At 44.5% G+C, this 21124-nt stretch overlaps 1 protein-coding gene across 11 annotated transcripts in view; it reads left to right on the forward strand.

The window, feature by feature from the left end:
- The first annotated feature begins 17005 nt into the window (after positions 1-17005).
- Positions 17006-21124, forward strand: part of KIAA1217 (KIAA1217 ortholog) — a 188900-nt gene continuing 184781 nt past the window's right edge. For all 11 annotated transcript variants that reach the window (XM_076331692.1, XM_076331697.1, XM_076331695.1 and 8 more), the window contains exon 1: positions 17006-17203. In XM_076331692.1, the coding sequence (XP_076187807.1) occupies positions 17134-17203 (70 nt within the window). In that variant the 5' untranslated portion in view covers positions 17006-17133. The remainder of the gene's footprint in view (positions 17204-21124) is intronic.

Below are 21124 nucleotides of genomic sequence, written 5' to 3' on the forward strand. Positions count from 1 at the left end.
ACTGTATATCGTGTCATATGTACATCACTTTGAAAAACAGTATTTAATCATGCAAATAAAATGTTTATGAAGAGTCTTCTCCAACATATCGCAGTAGCTCCCTGTTACTGCATTAGCTCCAAGTGCATGACACTCCTTACTAGTCTGATATGTTTCTGCAGTTAACACAGAAGTACATAATCTCAAGTATGAAACTGCCATTGCTTTCCTGCAAGTTTGATAATTCAGTAAGAACTGCTTTCTAAAGTACTTGAAAATCTAATGAGAGTCTGGATAGGACTCTTTCAAGTCAGCCAGTCATAACATTCCTTGAGAAATTGCTAGTAAAAAGTTTCTTACTGTGCATAGCTGCTTAATAAAAGGTGTATTATTCTTTGCCCTTGAAAAATCTCCTGACTAACCAAAAAAAAAAAACCCCAACTCTCCTGTTTTCTTGGAACAGGGAAGCAGGGAGGTGGTTAGACATCTCAATAAGGTAAGGAAATAGTAAAAGCAAATTTCCAAAGAGCTACAGGGACAAAACATCCAATGCCTTCATGGAGAGGTTGTGTGCGGTAGTGTGGGCAGATATTCAGATTTCATGCTTCTAAATGAGCAAATTGCCAATGATCTTACTGCTACCAGATCCCAGTACTACGCTGTGGAGTACTGTGCGCTGATCTGCACAGCCTTGCTTGCCCTTACCCGGGGTCCAATATCCCAGAAAGATGGGAAAGGGCAAGGGAGGCTTGGTGCCACCCTGTGCTTCAGCCTGAGTCATGGCACCTAAAGTCCTCCAGAGTGGCCTCTCAGTAGTGGGGCATTAATAAGAGAGAAAAGATGATCTCAGCCCCCCAAAGCTGTACAGATCCCTTGTTCAAAAGGTTTAAAAGCGTTCTGACACTTGGTGGTAGCCAGAGCTTCGGATGCTAATGCCATGTAAGATTTACCCTGCATTGTCTGCCACCTCTGTGGAATAGCTGAAGCACTGCAAATTCATTCTCTAGCTCCCACTACACTAACTTTCCTGTGTAGACAAATGTTTAAGGCCATTTTTACAACAGATGAGATGATATGACTTAACGTATTGTATGCCATCCATTCTCTCCCATATCCTCACTCTAGGAGGAGATTTCTGTACGATTTTCACTACACAGCAGAGAGTTTTGATTAGGTCTGGGGTTGTTATTTTTCTGTTGTAATGTAAGTGCTTCTATTTCTTTATGTTTAGCACATATGACAAAGTGTTACTGTCAGCATTAGGGCTTCTTGTAACTTGTCAAGTGTAAGAGCAATTGTAGCAGGTCAGACCAGAGGTCCAGCCCAACAACCTGTCTTTAATGGTGATGGTTACCTAGGAGAGAATACAGTATCAAGGAGAGTACGTAGTGATACTTCTGGAATATCCTTCCAGCTCCCAGCAATATATGATTAAGAGATTACTTGAAAGAAACCAAGGATTATGTCCTTTTCTTTAACAGTGCTCAATGGATTTTTTTTCCATTAACTTGGTTTTTTATTAAAAAAAACCCCAAACTTCTTGCTGTCCTACAGCAAGAAGTTCCCCAGCTTACCAGTGCTTCTGTAGTGTTCTGTGAAATTAATATTCACATCTATATATTTTTGAATCATTAGCCTACTTGTTTCATTTGATGACCCTACAGTCTGTATTGAGAGAGACAATGAACAGTCTTTCCCTATTCAGCTTCTCTCTGTCACTCATGTTTATAGACCTCAAACAGATGTTTGAGTCATCTGTTTTCAGACTGGAGAGTCCTACATAATTTAGTTGTTCCTTGTACAGAAACTGTTCCATAACTTTGATCATCCATGCTGCCTTTGTCTTAACATTTCTATTTCTGCTATATCTTTTTTGACCTGGAGTGAATTAAAACTGCATGCAATATTCAAAATGTGGGTAGGCTGTGGATTTGTACAGTAGCATAATGATATTATCTGTCTTGTTCACTATTCTTTTCCTAGCATTTTCTAACATCTATTTGTTTTTTTAATCACCAATGAGCACTGAACTGAAAATTTCAGAAAATGGTTATAACCTCAAACTCTCTTTTTGAGTGGTAATAATCAAAGTCAATGTGCATCACTTTACATTTATCTACATGGGATTTCATCTGTCACTTTACTGCCTAGTCAGTAAATCTTGTGAAGTCTCTTCTTCATAATCAGCCCTTGTCTTTACTTCACTGAATATTGTAATGTTCTCAGCAAGCTCTGCCACCTCACTTATATCCTCTTTTCCAGCTCACTCATGTTGAGAGCTGCCTGAACCAGTGCATTCTCTGTGATGCCATTGGTAATCTCCATCCCCTGGGAAATTTGGCTTTTGTTCCTGTGGGGTCTTTCCTATCTTTATTCAGTATTTTATCGATGGGAGGATCTCCTCTCTTTGTTTCTTTACCAAGGGATGTTGCTACATGCCCTGTGGAAATCCAAGGGAACCATATCTGCTGGCTATCACATGTCTGTTCTCTCACTGGGTTGGGAAATGGAAATGCAGTTCTTGCTTCTGCTTTCCTCGACCCGTATGATCTTGTGTTTCAGGTTCTCTCTGCAACATTAAATTATTCATTTCACAGGACCGCATTTGGGTTTTGTTACTTGCCTAACATGTTGTCCACATGCAACGTGTCAAGAGTCCTATTGGGGAGTGACATATGCTGCTTTCTGAAGCTGGGGGGAAGTGTTTATGGTTCTTATTTTAGCTCCATCAGCAAAAGAAAATTATGAGCGATAGTGCCTCTGTGGCTGAATTTGTGGTTTATTGAAAACTGTGTCAGAGCCCACAAGATGAGGAGAGAAAATAATGTCTGATTTTAAATTTCAGCTGTTGGCTGCAGCTGCAGCTTTCAGAAAGCTTTTCAGCTTGGTTCCTGCCCCATTTTCTCCTAGCTTCCTTTTACTGCAAAAGGAAGCTGAATTGCAACACTGAACACTCCGTGACTTAGGTTTTTCAGTAAATATACAAAAATTCTTAATTAATTTTTTTAAGTCTGAATGTGTAGCAATGTATTAGATGTTTTTAAAAAAAATAGAAGGTGAATGATTTAAGCTGTCTGCAAGGGGCTGAGTTTTTATGTTTGTTTTGTTGAGATGTCACTCCCTCAATGAACTAATAGCCTCAGAATTCACAGTTACTTATCATGTATCGAATAAAGCTGCTATATTCTTACAACTGGAGACAGCTTCTGCAAGATGAAGGGAAATTAGTCTTTAACCAAATAAAGAATCCCTGCGGCATGGCAGTCCCATGCTGATGAAGACAGCTGAGGAACTGAAAACATGCTACCTTTCAACAACCGAGGCTTTATTCATGTCTTGGAAACACTCCTGAGATTTGCATGGAGCTATGAAGAAAAGGTATTTAGTGATGATTTGCAAAGCACTGCCACAGTCTTAATGTCTGTGACTAAAATCAAGTACAGTGTAAGACAGTGTTGAAAAAGGACCTCATGCTGCCCAGGTGGCCTGGTGTGCCCTTGTCCTCGAGAGGAATATTTCTCAGACACTTAAAGTCAGAAGACCACCCAGTCTTTTCCTTGCAGGGTGGGGAAAACAAACAAATTACCTCCTTTGATGGTTGGGAAAAGAAAGTGATTGATAATTACTGTCTGTAGCATTTTACCCCCTAACTGTGGTATTCAGCCTGTATTTTCTGGCTGCGTTTAGGCACTTCTTTAGAAAACTATTCAGATTTGATTTAGGTATTTCAAGTGATGTCAGACCTGTAAAGTGCTCTGTCCTAATTTCCATGCTGCAGACCATCTTCTGCACTTAGGTTTACTCCCATAGTCCTGGATAGAGGATATCTCTGGATAGAGCTTCTCTACCGGGATCCAGCTATTCTTGATTTGAGCTCTTACAGCAAGGCTCCTTGCAAAAAAGCAGACTAAAAGCATTGAATGAATACTACTCATGGGTTGCAAACTCATCCTTCGCTTACCCAACACCCTCTTCCAAGGGCATTCCTGCGTTACTCTCTGCTGTGAGAGAGGATTTATAGGAGCTTATAAACTGAAATGGGGGCATGTAAGTAATATTGTCATCTTGTCTCGAAGAGATTTTGATACTTTTTTTCTTCCAGAACTTTGCCCAGAATTTCCTCCAACTGGTAAAAGGATTTAGATATCATTCCAGCTGCAGTCTTGAAGTACTATCTTTTAATGGCAGTTGTAGCACAAAAAAGCGAAGAGGGAAAAAAGTGTGAATTTATCACTTGACCTTGTTATGTTAATTATGAAAGATTAAGGCAATAGTATGACAATCATAAATAAAAATGGAATAAATCACAGAGTTATACTTTTGCAGATGAGTCTTGGAAATCAGAGTATTGGAGTATATGCAGTAAAAGCTGTCTGTGTTACCAATTAGTATTTAATAACCTTTTCCTTTGGAGTGAAGAAAACCCGTCATTGTCACTACTTACTGCCTGTTCCCTATCCTCAGCTATGCCGCATTTAAAGGCATGTGCTATATTATGAGAGATAGTGTATATCTCAGTGCAGACTTGCAGTTTGTAAAGGGAGATAACTAATACAATGTCATTTTATGTTGTCAGCAGAGAGCTCACCTGTGAGTCATCACATTGTTTGAAAAGTTTTTGTGAGAAATACGAAACAGTTAGAATTAAATTGTCCTGGGTTATGTATTTAATCATGGGAGAGAGAGAGGCTCTCTACCTCTGAATAAGCTTAAACCTTGTATGACACCTTTCTATGCTGACGTTGCTTATTCTTACTGTCGCCTCAGGCAATTCTGTGTGCTTCTTGGAGCCTGATGAGATGGATCATTGTTACTTTTTCTCCCGTTTTATCATCTGCAAAAGTGTTGCACAGAACGAGCAGACTTCCCCTTGTAGGAGAAATAGGTTATGACACCAGAGTCATGTCACTGTGGCTCGCTCAGTGCTTGGACATTTTGCCCTTGCCAAACCCGAAGCATGCTCTCCCTTTTCAGGAGGAGGTAGCCGTGGCCACGGGCTCCCTGTCCCAGCTGTGGAGAGTGCTCAGCCTCACACCCCTTTCCCTGGGGGCTCTGTGCTGTCATGCAGCATCCAGCTGCATTGGTGTTTTCAGAGGTAAACTTAGGTCACATACCCCTTTAGTAGTATATTAAGTTCAGAAGAATGAGCTCCGATAATCCTGCTAGCTGTACTGCAAGGAAAAGATGGGAATACTAGAAAGTAAGTGAAGAGAGGCAAAGACTTGTTTTCCAAGATGAAAACTGAGACTGAGGTATAATGCAAGTCTTCAGGAGCTGATTTGAGTGATTGAGGAGGAGGCTTTCTCGCTGAGCACAGTTCCTACAGCACTGGTGGGTCTGGCTGACAAAGGAGGAGTAAGTCTGATCGCTGGAAACTGAAGTTAAGTCAACTTTACCCCGAAGAAATAGGAAGCAATTTCTTTAGCACTGAGGGTAATTAAACATCAGTCAATTAACTATAACATAGTCTGTGAAATGAGAATGGGTATATTTGCAAAGCCATGTTAGCCCAGGTGCAGCAAGAAAGCCTGTATTTAGGGCAGTGGTTGTTGTAGGGTGGAGGGTTGTGGCAGTCCTGCTGCTGCTGGACATGGTGTGCCTGAGCCATCAGCTCCATCAGCCACCTTTGTGGGCCTGTGTGCTGAAGTGCCCTCAAATAATACACTTGTACCACTGGCAACTCTGTATTAAGGACAGCAATTATAATCAACAGTCACGCTTCAGCCTTTCAGCCGGTAATGTGCAGTGTTCAGGAGGATTTGCCCCCCTCCACGTACATCAGGTTAGGTATGTTTTGAGGTGCTTTTTTTTTTCCCTTCAGGTTTTTTTCATACATAAGAGACTGACTGTGCTGGAGACAGCGACTGGATGCGTGCACCACAGCTTTGAGGTTAGGATAGTTTTGGGTTTTTTTAAGGTGGGTGTCTGATCTGGGAAATTAAAGGCAGAGGAAAGAACTTTTCTTGGGGTTAAGTCAGTTGGGAGCTTGATGTCCTTCACTTTCTTATGCTGATCATCTGGGTAGATCTCATCGCATGTGTGGTGGGATTTGAAACAAACGCTAGTGCAGATGCAGCATTGGTCTTCTGAGATCAGTAATGTCTTCTTCATCTCATTTAAATGTTTGGCCTTTGTGTGAGGACCCCACGTCAAATTTAATGGCTTGTGATAGATGGGAAGTTGGACAAGATAATCAAATGGTCCCTGTTGCCCTAAAGCTATGAAATCCTAAATACTGAAGAGTGAATTAATAAGCGTACATCCCGGCAGAACAGATTGGGCAGGCCTGAGAAAGAACAGGAGTGCCACTGCTGTCAGCTCTGATTGCTTTCTTACGAATCAGCTGTCTTAATGATAGCATCAGCATGGTCTGGGAAGGTCAGAGAGGCACTTTTGAAGGAAGGCGATGTACATACTGTTGGAGAGGTCATTGATACGTTTACAAGTTGGAAGTTCCACACTAGCCCTCTGCTCTTACATCTGCCTTCAGGAGCTGGTGCTCTACAAGGAGTAGAAAGAAAAACTTTACAAACCACGACTTGTGACCATCCATGCTGGGTTAGAAATCAGATCCGCATGGAAACAAAGCTGTAAGAATTTATTCTGCTTGTCTTTATCTCTTTTCAGAGATTCAGACTGCCATTTGCTGTGTAGTACTGCCTTTGTGGCAGGAGACAGGCAGAAACTGTAGTAAGAACAATTAAAAATGTCCAAACTCATTAAGTCACAGTGGCGCTGACCTCTCCCGTGATTTTAGTCTAAGTCTCAGAAAAAAATCTAGTTCTTGCCAGTGACATTGTGGAGAAAAGTCAAATATATGATTGGGTACGGTCCAGAGATGAATAAAATCAATAATGTTCCCAAAAAAGTGACTTTTCAAGAAAGACCATCATCATGAATTGTGTGAATGCTGTGGGTTGGCAATACTGGTACCATTGTGTTAATTTCTAATCATTATTTACTAATTATTTTATTTAAACCATCTTTTGTGGTAGAATATTTATCAGAATTGCCTGTTGATAAGTAAGTACTTATGGTAATCAACATAATGAACTATTAAATTATTTCTGGATCCAGGCTCCATCAAAGTACACTTTGTATTTCCTATTAATACAAGCAGTCACCTGACAATCTTATAAACTCCATGTGTACTTGGTAAGAGCTGAAATAAAGGATCTCTCTTGATTCTTTTAAAGTATAATTGTACTTTGCAGAGAGCAACTCTCGATACCTTTGATCACTAAAGCCTCGTACATTTACAATCAGATCCTGCAGACATCTGTGAAACCAGCAATAGTCAGTGTTTCAGGCGTTAAGTCTATTCTTCTGGCACTGCTAAAAGGTTGGACCAATTTGAATTCAAACTCTCACCAGAGCTCTGTTTGAGTGAATTCATCCAAAAGGGAACTTATCAAAACCAAAATGCTTTACACTGGGGAGAAATAGAATTTGAATGTAGAGCAGATGGACTTAAAAGTGACCTTCTCCCCTCCTTTTCTTCCACCTCCCTCAGAAACAATTCCCTACACTGTTCCTTCCCACCCACATATTGCTTTTTATTTGATTAAACTCCAGTGATTGAAATTTCCGCAATGTAAAGCACATTTTCCTTTCACAGAGTTATTTGTTTGGTACCTTACAAAAACAGATGTTCATATTTTCTATTTCTGTGTTTGCAGGCTGATCTCATTCCTTACTGTAGGTGATCCTCTATGGGAAGCGTGATGGGTGAAGCGCTGGCCAGGCTGGCAGGCGCGAGGAGGAGCTGTAGCGTGCCAGGGTCTTCAGTTCAAAGTTGGCTGTGCTGGTGGCAATGTACTAATATTAATGTTAGCTTGGTACGGTGGGATGACAACAACGGGGGGTAAAAAGTCTGAAATAGGGTGTTGCATTACACGAGTCAGAAACATGCATCCTGTAATTATGCTCATTTAGCGCTGTTGCATCTTACCTTGGGCGGTGGGAAGGGAAGTCATGTTAAAGTGTATCTAGAGTTAGCTTTGTTGGGGTTGTCCCAAATTAGAGAGGGAGATAAAGTTATGGATGAAAGAGAAGAATCACCTTTTTTTTTTTTCCTCCCCACTTGAATGTTAGCACTGATGACCACAGCCCTTTTTCTCAGTTTGATTTAGGGCATGCACAAGTGTTTACTGCTTTCACACCTTTTCATTTATTTAAAAAATTGGAGGGGGAGAAAGGAAACAAGAATAAAACTTGGAAAACAGAAAACCTAACCTATTTAACATGATGTAGGTATCCAGGTGTGAGAGTTGTGAGCTTGAGCAAAATGTCTTTTGGAGTGAACAAAGGATGCTCTGTTACTTGGAGATACGTAAGGCACTTAACAGCACAGTGCTTGCTGGCGGGAGGTGGGCTGGGACACTGTATCCTTCTTCGTACCTGAGAGCTCAGCAATGCCAAGTGGCAGGTGATTATAGCTGCTCCCCAGAGCTCCATTTGAAATGGAATTGGAAAGATGAATCTATCTTCTGCCTGAATATCTCATGTTCAACCTCATAGTGACTCTTTTTAATAGTTGTTTTAGTGATTAAGGCTGGTGGTGGCTCTTGGCACCACTGAAGAGCTGAAACCTGTAGGTCTGACAAGACATGATGAAATTCTGTTGTGGAGATGTGTAGAGAAGCTCATACTCAATTTTCTTTTTTGCTTCAGCTGGAGTGTTACCATTTCACTCCTTTGGCTAATTTTTCCCAGTAAGTATGAGAGTTCTTAACTGAACTGGAATATACAGAGTATAAATACTGAAACTCTCCACAGATTTTTTTAAGAGTGAAGGTAATTTCATGATAAATAATCCCAGAGGTTGTATTAGATTGTTTGTCATCGTAAAATTTTAAATCAAGTTCAGATGTTTTCATAGAATCATAGAATCATAGAATCATTGAGGTTGGAAAAGACCTCTAAGATCATCGAGTCCAACCATCAACCCAACACCACCATGCCCACTAAACCATGTCCCTAAGTGCCTCATCTACACGTCTTTTAAATACCTCCAGGGATGGGGACTCAAACACTTCCCTGGGCAGCCTGTTCCAATGTTTCACCACTCTTTCAGTAAAGACATTTTTCCTCACATCCAATCTAAACCTCCCCTGCCGCAACTTGAGGCCACCTCCTCTCGTCCTGTCGCTAGTTACTTGGGAGAAGAGACCAACACCCACCTCGCTACAACCTCCTTTCAGGTAGTTGTAGAGAGCGATGAGGTCTCCCCTCAGCCTCCTTTTCTCCAGGCTAAACAACCCCAGTTCCCTCAGCCGCTCCTCATCAGACTTGTTCTCCAGACCCCTCACCAGCCTCGTTGCCCTTCTCTGGACACGCTCCAGCACCTCGACGTCCTTCTTGTAGTGAGGGGCCCAAAACTGAACACAGTATTCGAGGTGCGGCCTCACCAGTGCCGAGTACAGGGGCACGATCACTTCCCTACTCCTGCTGGCCACACTATTTCTGATACAGGCCAGGATGCCATTGGCCTTCTTGGCCGCCTGGGCACACAGCCGGCTCATGTTCAGCCGGCTGTCGACCAACACCCCCAGGTCCTTTTCCGCCAGGCAGCTTTCCAGCCACTCTTCCCCAAGCTTGTAGCGTTGCATGGGGTTGTTGTGGCCGAAGTGCAGGACCCGGCACTTGGCCTTGTTGAACCTCATACAGTTGGCCTGGGCCCATTGATCCAGCCTGTCCAGGTCCCTCTGCAGAGCCTTCCTACCCTCGAGCAGATCAACACTCCCGCCCAACTTGGTGTCGTCTGCAAACTTACTGAGGGTGCACTCAATCCCCTCATCCAGATCATTGATAAAGATATTGAACAAGACCGGCCCCAGTACTGAGCCCTGGGGAACACCGCTCGTGACCGGCCGCCAACTGGATGTAACTCCATTCACCCCAACTCTCTGGGCCCGGCCGTCCAGCCAGTTTTTGACCCAGCGCAGAATACACCTGTCTAAGCCGTGAGCCACCAGCTTCTCGAGGAGAATGCTGTGGGAGACGGTGTCAAAGGCCTTGCTGAAGTCCAGGTAGACCACATCCACAGCCTTTCCCTCATCCACTAGGCGGGTCACCTGGTCATAGAAGGAGATCAGGTTGGTCAAGCAAGACCTGCCTCTCATGAATCCGTGCTGGCTAGGCCGGATCCCCTGGTTGTCCCGCTCATGCCTTGTGAGCGCCCTCAAGATGAACCGCTCCATAATCTTCCCCAGCACCGAGGTCAGGCTGACAGGCCTGTAGTTCCCCGGATCCTCCTTCCGGCCATTCTTGTGGATGGGCGTCACATTGGCAAGCCTCCAGTCATCCGGGACCTCCCCCGTTAACCAGGACTGCTGATAAATGATGGAGAGTGGCTTGGCGAGCACCTCCACCAGCTCCCTCAGCACTCTCGGGTGGATCCCATCCGGCCCCATAGACTTGTGAGTGTCCAGGTGGCGTAGCAGGTCATTGACTGCTTCCTCTTGGATTACGGGGGGTTCATCCTGCTCGCCGTCCCCGTCTTCCAGCTCGGGGGGCCGAGTACCCTGAGGATAACTGGTCTGCCTGTTAAAGACTGAGGCAAAGAAGGCATTGAGTACCTCAGCCTTTTCCTCATCCTCAGTGACAATGTTCCCCCCTGCATCCAATAAAGGATGGAGATTCTCCTTGGCTCTCTTCTTGTTATTAATATATTTGTAAAAACTTTTTTTGTTGTCTTTAACGACAGCGGCCAGATTGCGTTCTAGCTGGGCTTTTGCCTTTCTCATTTCTTCTCTGCACGACCTAACGAGATCCCTGTACTCTTCTTGAGTCGCCTGCCCCTTCTTCCACAAGCGGTAAACTCTCCTTTTTTTCCTGAGTCCCAGCAAGAGCTCCCCGTTCAGCCAGGCCGGTCGTCTTCCCCGCCCGTTCTTCTTACGGTGTACAGGGACAGCCTGCTCCTGCGCCTTTAAGACTTCCTTCTTGAAGATCGTCCAGCCTTCCTGGACCCCTTTGCCCTTCAGGGCCGTCTCCCACGGGACTCTCTCAACCAACGTCCTGAACAGGCCAAAGTCCGCCCTCCAGAAGTCCATGGTTGTGGTTTTGCTGCCCCCCCTCCTTACTTCACCAAGAAGCGAGAATTCTACCATTTCATGGTCGCTAAGCCCAAGACGGCCTCCGACCACCACATCTCCCACCAGTCCTTCTCTGTTTGTAAACAGCAGGTCGAGCGAGGCACCTCCCCTGGTCGGCTCACTTACCAGCTGTGTCAGGAAGTTGTCTTCCACACACTCCAGGAACCTCCTAGACTGCTTCCTCTCCGCCGTGTTGTATTTCCAGCAGACGTCCAGGAAGCTGAAGTCCCCCACGAGAACAAGGGCTAGTGATTGAGAGACTTCTGCCAGCCGCTTATAGAACACTTCATCCGCCTCTTTATCCTGGTTGGGTGGTCTATAACAGACTCCCAGCAGGATATCTGCCTCATTGGCCTTCCCCCTCATCCTTACCCATAGACACTCAACCGTATCATTATCAATCACAATCGTTGAGCTCTAGACAATCGAAACACTCCCTAACATACAGGGCCACCCCACCGCCTCTCCTTCCTCGCCTGTCCCTTCTGAAGAGTCTATAGCCATCCATTGCAGCACTCCAGTCATGAGAGTCACCCTACCATGTTTCTGTGATGGCGACTAAGTCATATCTCTCCCGCTGCACAATGGCTTCCAGTTCCTCCTGCTTGCCGCCCATGCTGCGTGCATTGGTGTAGATGCACTTGAGCTGGGCTATCAATTTCGCCCCCGGCATCGGCACGCCACCCCTCGGCTCATCTCTAGCGAGCCTGGTTTTATCCCCTTCCCCCTTCGAACCTAGTTTAAAGCCCTCTCAGTGAGCCCTGCCAATTCATGAGCCGTGATCCTTTTTCCCTTGCTGGACTCCGTCTGTCACCAGCAGGCCCGGTGCCGTGTAAACCTCCCCATGATCAAAAAAACCAAAATTCCTCCGATGGCACCAGCCCAAGCCACGCGTTGATCAGGTGTGTTTTCCTGCTCCTTTCAGTATCCTTCCCTGCCACTGTAGGGATAGAGGAAAACACTACCTGTGCTCCCGATCCTTCAACCAGTCGCCCCAGTGCCCTGAAGTCCCTTTTGATCACTGCAGGACTTCTCTCTGCAACCTCATCACTGCCAGCCTGTATAACCAGCAGCGGGTAGTAATCAGAAGGCCATACCAAACCAGGGAGCTTCCTAGTGATGTCTCTGACCTGGGCCCCAGGGAGGCAGCAGACTTCCCTGTGGGACGGGTCCGGTCAGCATATCGGGCCCTCTGTTCCCCTCAGAAGGGAATCGCCTATGACAATTACCCTCCTTTTTTTCTTAGCAGAGGCAGTCATAATGCACAGGGCTGACTGCCTCACCCTAGGCGACCCCCCGGATGGACCTTTGTCTACATCCTTGCTTGCCTCGCCCTCAAGTTCCAGGGCCCCATATCTGTTGTGTAAAGGCAACCGGGAAGGTGAGGGAGGCCGGGCGGGGGTTCGCCTGGCACGCCGAGCAGGGACCCGTTTCCATCCCCCCCTGTCGCTTAGGTCCCCTCTTTCTACCTGGTGGCAAGAAGGCAGGGGATCCTCTGCTTCTCACGGAGCCTCCTTCTGCTGCCTCTGCCTCAGGGACGGTAGGGTGCGGCTCCACCAATCTATCTCCCTCTCACACTCCCGGATACTCCTCAACCTTTCCACCTCCTCCTTCAGCTCTGCCACCAGGCCGAGCAGATCATCCACCTGGTCACACCGCACACAGGTGGTGTCTCTGCTGCCCTCCGGTACAGCTGACAGGCTCAGGCACTCCCTGCAGCCAGAGACCTGGACAGCTGTATGCTTGCGTGTGAGCTCTGTCTGGGTCGCCACATTCCTTCTGGCGACGGCTTTCGGCCGAGTGGAAACCATAGCTGGTCCTCTTCTTGGAAGCCGACGATTACCAGTTGAGTTGGCCTCTATTCAATTTCCTTTTCCTATTCAAATTCCTCAATTTCCTTTAATTTAACCATTGAACAGTTTAACCACTATCCTTGCGTTAGAAATAGGACCCAGTTCATTGAAATCCCTTACAAAGCAGGTGAGACCAAATGATCATAAAGTCCCCCTCCACATCTTAAAAATCTGTGATTCCTTGTTGTACAGTACCAAATCAGTAGACAATTAATTTTAAAATGGTGTAAACCTCTTTCCCCCCAGATCTGCTTGCATGCATTCGTATGGATAGACCTCAGAGATTTTTTTCGTTTTGCTTGTACAAGCTAGTAGCTAGTATTATATCATCTTTGATAATATACTATCTGAACATAGTCCTTTTCTTTTAGGAGTGAGCCTATTTTCGTTTTAAGCATTGAGAGACCACAGCGAGGACCGCAGTGAACTCTCTGAGCACAAACGAGAATAGAGATGTGCTCACATGAATTGCAGCACTGAAGCTGCTCTCTGCTGGCCGAGGTGGAAATCGGAGTTTCACCACCCTCAGTGCTGTTTTTCCATAGTTAGTTAAAGTTACTTTCCCCGTTTCAAATCTGACCAGTTGGTAGCAAACGGCCACCTGCAACTCCCTGGTGTGGAGGGGAGGTTTCCTGACCCGCTGGAGCACCCTCTTGATGCTCCCCTCCACCAGGGCAGGCCCAAGCGATCTCTGGCTGCGTAACGGCTTGGAGAGGTGCTGCAGTGTGTCCCGCTTGAGTGCTCATAATCCCTCCCAGACTCCTGCCTCACCACTCCAGGTCTAATATTTATTTTGTTTCTGGACTATAGTAGGCTAGACAGTGTCAGGCTGATTCCTGCAGAGAGCGTTCATGACTTTTTTCTGTGGCTACACGATTTCACATGGACATTGAGACAGGTCTTTAATTATGGGATGCTTCTTCTGATTTAACTATTAATAATTCCCAGTTTTTCAGTTGTGAATAATTGCTAGAGCCATGGAGTCATTGTTGTGTGTTATAAGTTTGACTAATGGAGCGCAGCCAGTATTTGTTAATTGTTCCTTTTAACAACTCAGTTCCTTGTTCATGCTAAACCCAGAAGTGCATTGTTTTGATATTGATGGGTCCAGAACTGAGCACAGTAATTAAAAGGAACCACTGTTATTGTTCATTCCGCAGATAAACAAATGCTGATTGCGTGCTGTGAACTGGTTAATCAAGTTTATTTAACTTGTTGTTAGTGATTCATCCCAGTGACTGTGCTGGGGAGCTCTTTATTTGAGCCTAACAGTATAATGGTTCTGGCTGTCTCCAGTTTCTCAGCTGCTGAAGGAGTTTCACTAATTCTTTTAAATAGACTTAGGTAACATCTCAAGGAATGGCATTGTCACATATATTAATTAAATTCAGTTTGGGACCAAGGACTTTTCCCTTAAAGAGAGGACATGCTTTGAGACCTTGCTGTCCCAACTGTTCCCTGTCCTGAGCAGCAGCAGAGGCAATTATGTTTCCTCTGAGGCTGGACGGGCTCTTTTGTTTTGTTTGATTTTGATGATACTGAAGCGTGCTGTGTTTAGTCTCACCTTTTGCCAACGCTCTTTACTCCCCTTCGAGAGAATACTTCTGCAGCTGCAGGAGTTCTCCTAAGGTGACACCCAGTTTTCAAGTCACACGTCCACAACCCAATAAGCAATCTCTCTTGGATCATCTCTGCATTTTGGGGGTCCATGTTGCTCAGGCCCCTTAGCAACATCAGCAATACCATTTACTGTCAGTCTCAGCAGTAGGAGCATCTTGCTGTGGCCATGAAAGCAACAGTTTCAGACCAGGTTGGCACCATCCCAAGGGGCACCTGGCTGCTCACTAGGACACATCAGTGGGGGAGTCAAGAGACCAACTCTCTGTCTTGTGCTTTTGGCTGTGGAAACTAATGGTGCTGGCTAAAAATAGATATTTTAATTTTATTTTTTTTTTTCTTTTTTTGGCCTTAAACTAATTTTCTAGGTTTTTTTCCCCATCGTGGATGGAGGTAAAGCCTCCTAAGGGGCTAGAGTGCATTGATTTTGATCTTATTAAGGCTCTTGGTACAAACTGTACTGATCTCCAGAGCTAACCCTGTTTCTGTACAAGGCTGCAAAAGCAGCTTTCTTTTAGGCATTTATAGGCAAGTATGTTTTGTGCTTTCCATTGCGTTATTTCAGGACAAGGTCTTTTTAAATGCCCTTGGTTTCCTAACTCTCAGTTTCTGAGCCCTGTGTACAGGGTTTGGTACAGCTTTCATGTTGCTACTCCAGGCAACTGCACTGGCTTTCTTTTCCCATCAGGGGTTTCTGAGTTATTTTATATTTCTTGAAGTTGGTGGAGTTCAGTGATCACTATTCCTGTAAGAGCCCTCTTCTCCTTCCAGCTGGCTGTAAATATAAGCTGCAAGAGGCTCATCGCGCTTGTCCAGACTCTGGAAAACCTCAGTGTTAAAGGCACATTCCTCCATATCGCAAAAGGCAACATCAGATAAGTGGGATGGCTGGCCATTACTTCTCCTCCTAAAATAGTCCACAATCAGAATGAGCGGGAGTAACCCAAGGCCAGTAAAAACACTACTCTAAATACAATGCGTATCACACTCTTTTCTTTATATTGCAGGGCAACTATAGGAGTATTCTGTTGGGAGCACTGTACTGCAGGCCTTAAATAGCAGTGCTAATGTTTAAATTGTATTTTCATCTTTTCTGTGTTTTCCGTGCCAGATTTCTGGGACCTTTGCCAGGTTCCAAGACCATATAGAATTAATTGTTAAAAAGGAAAATAAATATTTCTTAAGTGCTAGAGGATATGTATGTCTGATCTAATGAACAATAGTTTTGTTCATTTATCAGCTGTTAATTGTAATTTACTCAAATGGTTTTTCTGTCTGGAAGGGAGAGGATTGGGGCACGAGGAGAGTGATTCTCCTGGAGCTTCTGTATTGAATTTATATATACACAAAACATTTCTGTATTCAATAATCTAAGTAGACAGGATGACATTTCTGCCAGATAGAGATGTAGAAGGAAACGTAGGGGAATTTTCCTAGCCTGTCTGGACTGGGTGGTTGAGAGGTCATTGCAAGCAATTTAGCTGATGTTATATTGAAGTCAGAGTTGAAGAAAGCTTGGGAGACCAGATTATGCTGGGTCTGTTTAAAAAGACATCCAAGATACTAACTGTTAGCTGGTGTTGCAGTATAAAGTGGATTTAAATGAGAAATTGCATATTTTTATTAATATCTCAGTTATGCTTTGTTCTTAACCTAACTCAGAAGTTGTCCGTGGATAAACTTTCTGGTCTTGATGCTGTAACTCAACACTCAGTTTGTTCCACCATCTCTGGCTCTGCGTTATGATTTTGATAGACTGATTCGGTCTGATATTCTCCACTAAATCAACACATGTGGCATCTGCTGGAATCTGTGGGATTTGATCTCATCCTTCTCAGCCACATTATTTTTTGCCTCGCAGCCCGGTGGATCTATTGATTCTCGTGCAGGCTTGCTGCCTCTGATCTGCCAAAAGAGAATTAGTTATATGTTTCTTTATGCTTTGCTACTGAGGCTTCAAAATCCCTCTTAACCAAAGTCCCTGCTTACATATTGCTACCATTCATTTTTATTGGCTTCACTAAAGTTGAATTCCTGTATCTTGATTTTTCCCTAATTCATTCTCTGAGCAGCTTGAAAGAATTCAACCGAAAACAAAACCTCAAAGCGCTTATATAATGAATTACTTTTAAACTAGACGCTAAAAAAGACAGAGGGGCATTTATCAGGAATGTTTGTGGGCTTGGTGGTTACGAGCTTAAAAAAATATTCTGTGGAAAGGCTTTTGTCCCATGACAGAGATTTAAAAGGCTACGGATTCGGATTCCAGCAGAGACTCAGGCCTGTAATCATGTTTGAAACGTTCCCTTTCATAAGGCTCCCCGGCTGCAGCGGGAAGCGAGCCGGCTAGGGGCTCGCCTGCAGAAAAGCCCATCACCTGTTGGGGCCCAGGGCTTGGGGGACTCCTCCGGCCGCCGCCGCCCGCCGCTGCGGCGCGGACCCCGGCACCGCGGGCATGCGGGGCGCTTAGGGGGGACTTTGCACCGGGGAAGGGAGAGTTTCCTTTCTCCTCCCCGAGGCTGGCGCTGACAGTCCGGGCGCTGCGGCTTCCAAGTTGGAGAGGGGAGCTTGTGCGGTAGGCAGGGACAATGGAGGAAAATGAAAGCCAGAAACTTGAGCTGTGCGTGGCTTGCTCGACAGACAGCAGACAGATGAAGGGTAAGTAAGAGAATCCGGCGAAGATGGAGTTACGTTTAAACATGCCCCTCGTTGCTGCTTTTTCTAACTGGAGGCAGAATGCATGGAAAAAAAAGCATGTCTTTCTTGTGCTAATGGCTCTGCAGATTTCCCTAAGACTCTGTGAGTTTAACTTTCTCTGTAGAGAGATTTCTGTCTAACCTTTCAAGCACGGAGCATGCTGCATTGCTGTCACAGTTTGCAGGACGCTGCCTGGTGCGGAGGGTGCTGTTCCCGCGAGGGGGGGAGAAATAATGTCACGTTCCCTTTAAATGCTCTGCGTGCTTCGCCTGTGGCAGAGAAATAGCTCTTCCTTCACAAAAGTAGGTTTGAGCTCATCTTTTTCTCGGGGTGTCTTTTAAAAGAGGGAGATCCACGGCAGATTGTCACAGGGTTAGTTTACTTTGTGTGAAACCGGTTGGGTTTGTTTTGGAGCGAAGCCAAGGAAATATAAGCGTGGTTTTCACGGCGGGTCAGCTGTGGTGCATTTGTACAATTACAGTTGCACTATGTATTTTGTCTAAAAGCGAATGCAAACTATTTCCTGGTGAATTCTACGTGGGCTACTCCACGTGGAGCACAACATTCGGGTAGCATGACAAATACCTAATCTAATCTATATCTGTTACAGTATTTGTGGAGCACCTGTGAACATTCCCAGTTCATGTGTATTGTATTCCTCATAGACACTTCAGAAAAAGTTGTATTACTGTGCTTCTGTGAAGTAAATAGCGCATGGTCGAGTACATGTGGGCTTAAAAAAAAACCACACAAGTTTGCGAGTATGTAACATCAGAAAATTGTGCATAGAGAACTTAGGAGAAAAAAATACTCTTTTTTTCTTGGGGGTTCATTGATTGCTTGATGCTCTTTTGAATCAGTTGTTACGTTACAATACTGGGCAGTGCAAGGCACGTGCATCTGTGTCTGTGTATGTTTATGTTTAGTGGGACGGAAATCTTCACTTAAAGGATGTGTCTGAATAGGAAGAAAAAAGCCTTCAGTAACGTATTTCTTTTGTATGGGTTGCAGAGGTCTGACCAGACCCATCCTATGATTCCCAAAAGTTTTGAATGCTGAAAGCTCATCACCAAGTGTAGTAGTTTTGGCCCATATCCAAAATTTACATTTGAAAGTTCCTTGGGAAGAGAGCTAATTGTAAAGACAGTGGAGTAAATTAGAGAGATTCCAAATAATCTCAAATTTACTGCTAGCATAAATATAATGGAGGTGGGTTTGACTCATGCTGTTAAAATTGTATTCTCTTTTAAACTATAAGTATTGAATGTGGTTTGCTTCAAGGCTCAGTTTCATAGTATCAGTACGGGTCAGGTCCGTACTTGTTCCGTTCCGAAATTATTCTGAAAATGTTCTCTCATGTGACCTGGGTTGCAAAACAGGACTATTAAAATCTTCACAACATTTAAAGTAATGCAGCAAAGTGACTTTCCTGACCTTTGTAGACTTCATGGAGGGTGTGACTTAGAAGAATTGCATACCAGGACGTGTTGAAGGACTTTTTTCTTTTTTTTTTTAATTTCCAGCTCACAGCAATTAATCCTTCATGATAATCTTCCTGATAATCCTAGGCGTACTGCTTCTACGCTGCAGACCTGGGCCCTTCCTGTAGTAATGGGTGATGTTAAGAAATCTTGAAATTTGTTTTCAGATCAGAGAAGCAACTCAAGTGTAAAGATTACTCAAGCCTTTGGATAACCAAAGCCCTCCCCTGTCAATCAGCAAGTCTTCCTTTTTTTGTTGCCCTCTAGCCTTGTTACTTTATTGAACAGAAAGACCTTCAGCTTTTAGCTTCTGAATATGAGGGAGGGAGACAAGCTTATCTCACACCTCTCTGTTTTCCATTGGCTTCTCTTTACTCCTTTTCCAAGGAGGGTACTTGCATAATTTATCCTTTCGCTACTCTTAGCCCTCTTCTGGGAACCATCACATGATCCTTCACACATTTCACAGTTATCTGTGAGGATTGATTTTCTAGGTCTATTATCTTCACTTGGAAGATATGGAAAGTTTGCCTACACTGTTATTGAGCAACTCCAGGATCCAGAAAACCTCTCTCAGTTTCTCCTCCTTGTAGCACCGTGGCCCACACAGCAGCTGTGGAGCTTACGTGCCCCGAAGTACACGGGGGCGTTTCACCATCCCAGCTTTCAGCCTCACCATCAGAGTCATTTGTCCCTATCTAGGAAGTGGCCAAGGAAGATTTTTTCAGCAATTATTACGGGAAAGACCCATATTCAAACATGACAGAGAGTTTGGTTTGCAAAGAAAGTCACGTGCTGCTGTGTGCTGTAATGCCGGGGGATCATGCTGAATGCCCAGGTCAGCTCACTGGCAAGACTAGCAATTAGTTTGCATAGTTTACATTCCTTTCTTTTCACTGGTATTTATACAGTATTTTCCAAATATATGAAAGAAAAATAAGAGGATTTGTTGATCTTTCTAATATAGTATAAGAAAAATATGTTATTTTTGATTCCTTCTCAAGGTTTCACCCAATAACAAATAGTGGTAAAACACTTTACTTGATATGTCTCTTTATGTTCCAAATAATTAGCTTTTTCTTAAACTATTGAAATGGCTGAAGTGCAGAGTAGGGAAAGGCTTTGCATGAGAGAGATTTAGGACCCAAAATACACATTCATGAGGTCTCGGTTGTGTTTGTCAGTGTAGGTTTACCTGCCTTCTTGAGGAAGTGCCTGCCACCAATTCAGTGATTGAAACTGCTGCTGTGGCCATACCTTAAGGGTTTATACCAAATTGCTGCATTCAGTCACCCATGCTCACACTGACTCCCTCGAGCTCCAAGGAAATCCCTTATTTATGTCTGCCGCCTTTGTTCCAACAGCCTCAGGGATATAACCCCCAGGCTCTGGGTGCAACAAATTATAGATGGTAAATTCCAGCCAGCCCCATCCCACCTCTTTTTCCTCCTGTGTAAAATCAATTGAAATGACTGTGCAGCTTTCAGAGACCATTTTGACTGAGTTTATCTGGAGTAGCCACGCTTACTTCTTGCAAGCAAAACTCTCCTTTTTGCCACTTTTCTCAAATAAGCTGAGTGTACCTGGTGGTTGGTGCTCTGAATTTTCAGTAATCAGTGAGGCTGGATGTTTTTTAATTGAGTTGCGCTTGGAAGAGTTGAGTGTGTGTGTGTACGTACACATGAGGCTGCTGCTTTGAAGGTTTAATTAGGATTGTGCTTCTAAGAAGGTCTTAGAAGGTGCTGCGGAGATCAGAGATGGCATTTTGAATCTGTGTGAGAGTAAAACTTCCCCGTGAACCAAACCTGTTTCCAAAGTCGTGCCTGGATCTGTGCTCATCAAAGCATGGTGCCACCTGCAGTCTGGGCTCTTGTGTCCAGTTCTGCTTTCGGGATAGGTGTCCATGAATGCAAACGAGAGGGGGGTGTTGATATTTTGGAGTCCGTGAGCATTATAGGGAGCTTACAGAAACATGAGAAGTCTTTGAGGACTTTCCAGGGCCCAGTCCTGTTGTGAAACCCAAGGGAATTAGTCCCCCCATGTGAATTGGTGGGACATCACAGCAGCAGTGGCTCCACCGATGGAGGATTTAGTTTATTACCATGGCTTACTGTTACGTGGGACTTGGCAGGCAATTGACAGCGCACACCAGAAAGCTGAAAAATCCTCAGCATAAAATCCTGAGGCAAGTGGTAGGCAGGGTGTCAAACTGACTGACTGAACCATAAAAAGAAGCGAGTAGGTGCCTGTTTCCAAACAACAGTGTTGTATAAATGGCAGCACGTGGGGGAGACGGTTGCTGGGAGGATAAAGGGCTCCGAGGCGAAAAGTGTCAGATGGAGAGAAATGGAGATGTGTTAAAAACACGTAGGGGAAGGATCTTCCTGCTCCTGAGGAGGTG

Source organism: Aptenodytes patagonicus, chromosome 2 (assembly GCF_965638725.1).
Source record: "Aptenodytes patagonicus chromosome 2, bAptPat1.pri.cur, whole genome shotgun sequence".
NCBI lineage: Eukaryota > Metazoa > Chordata > Aves > Sphenisciformes > Spheniscidae > Aptenodytes > Aptenodytes patagonicus.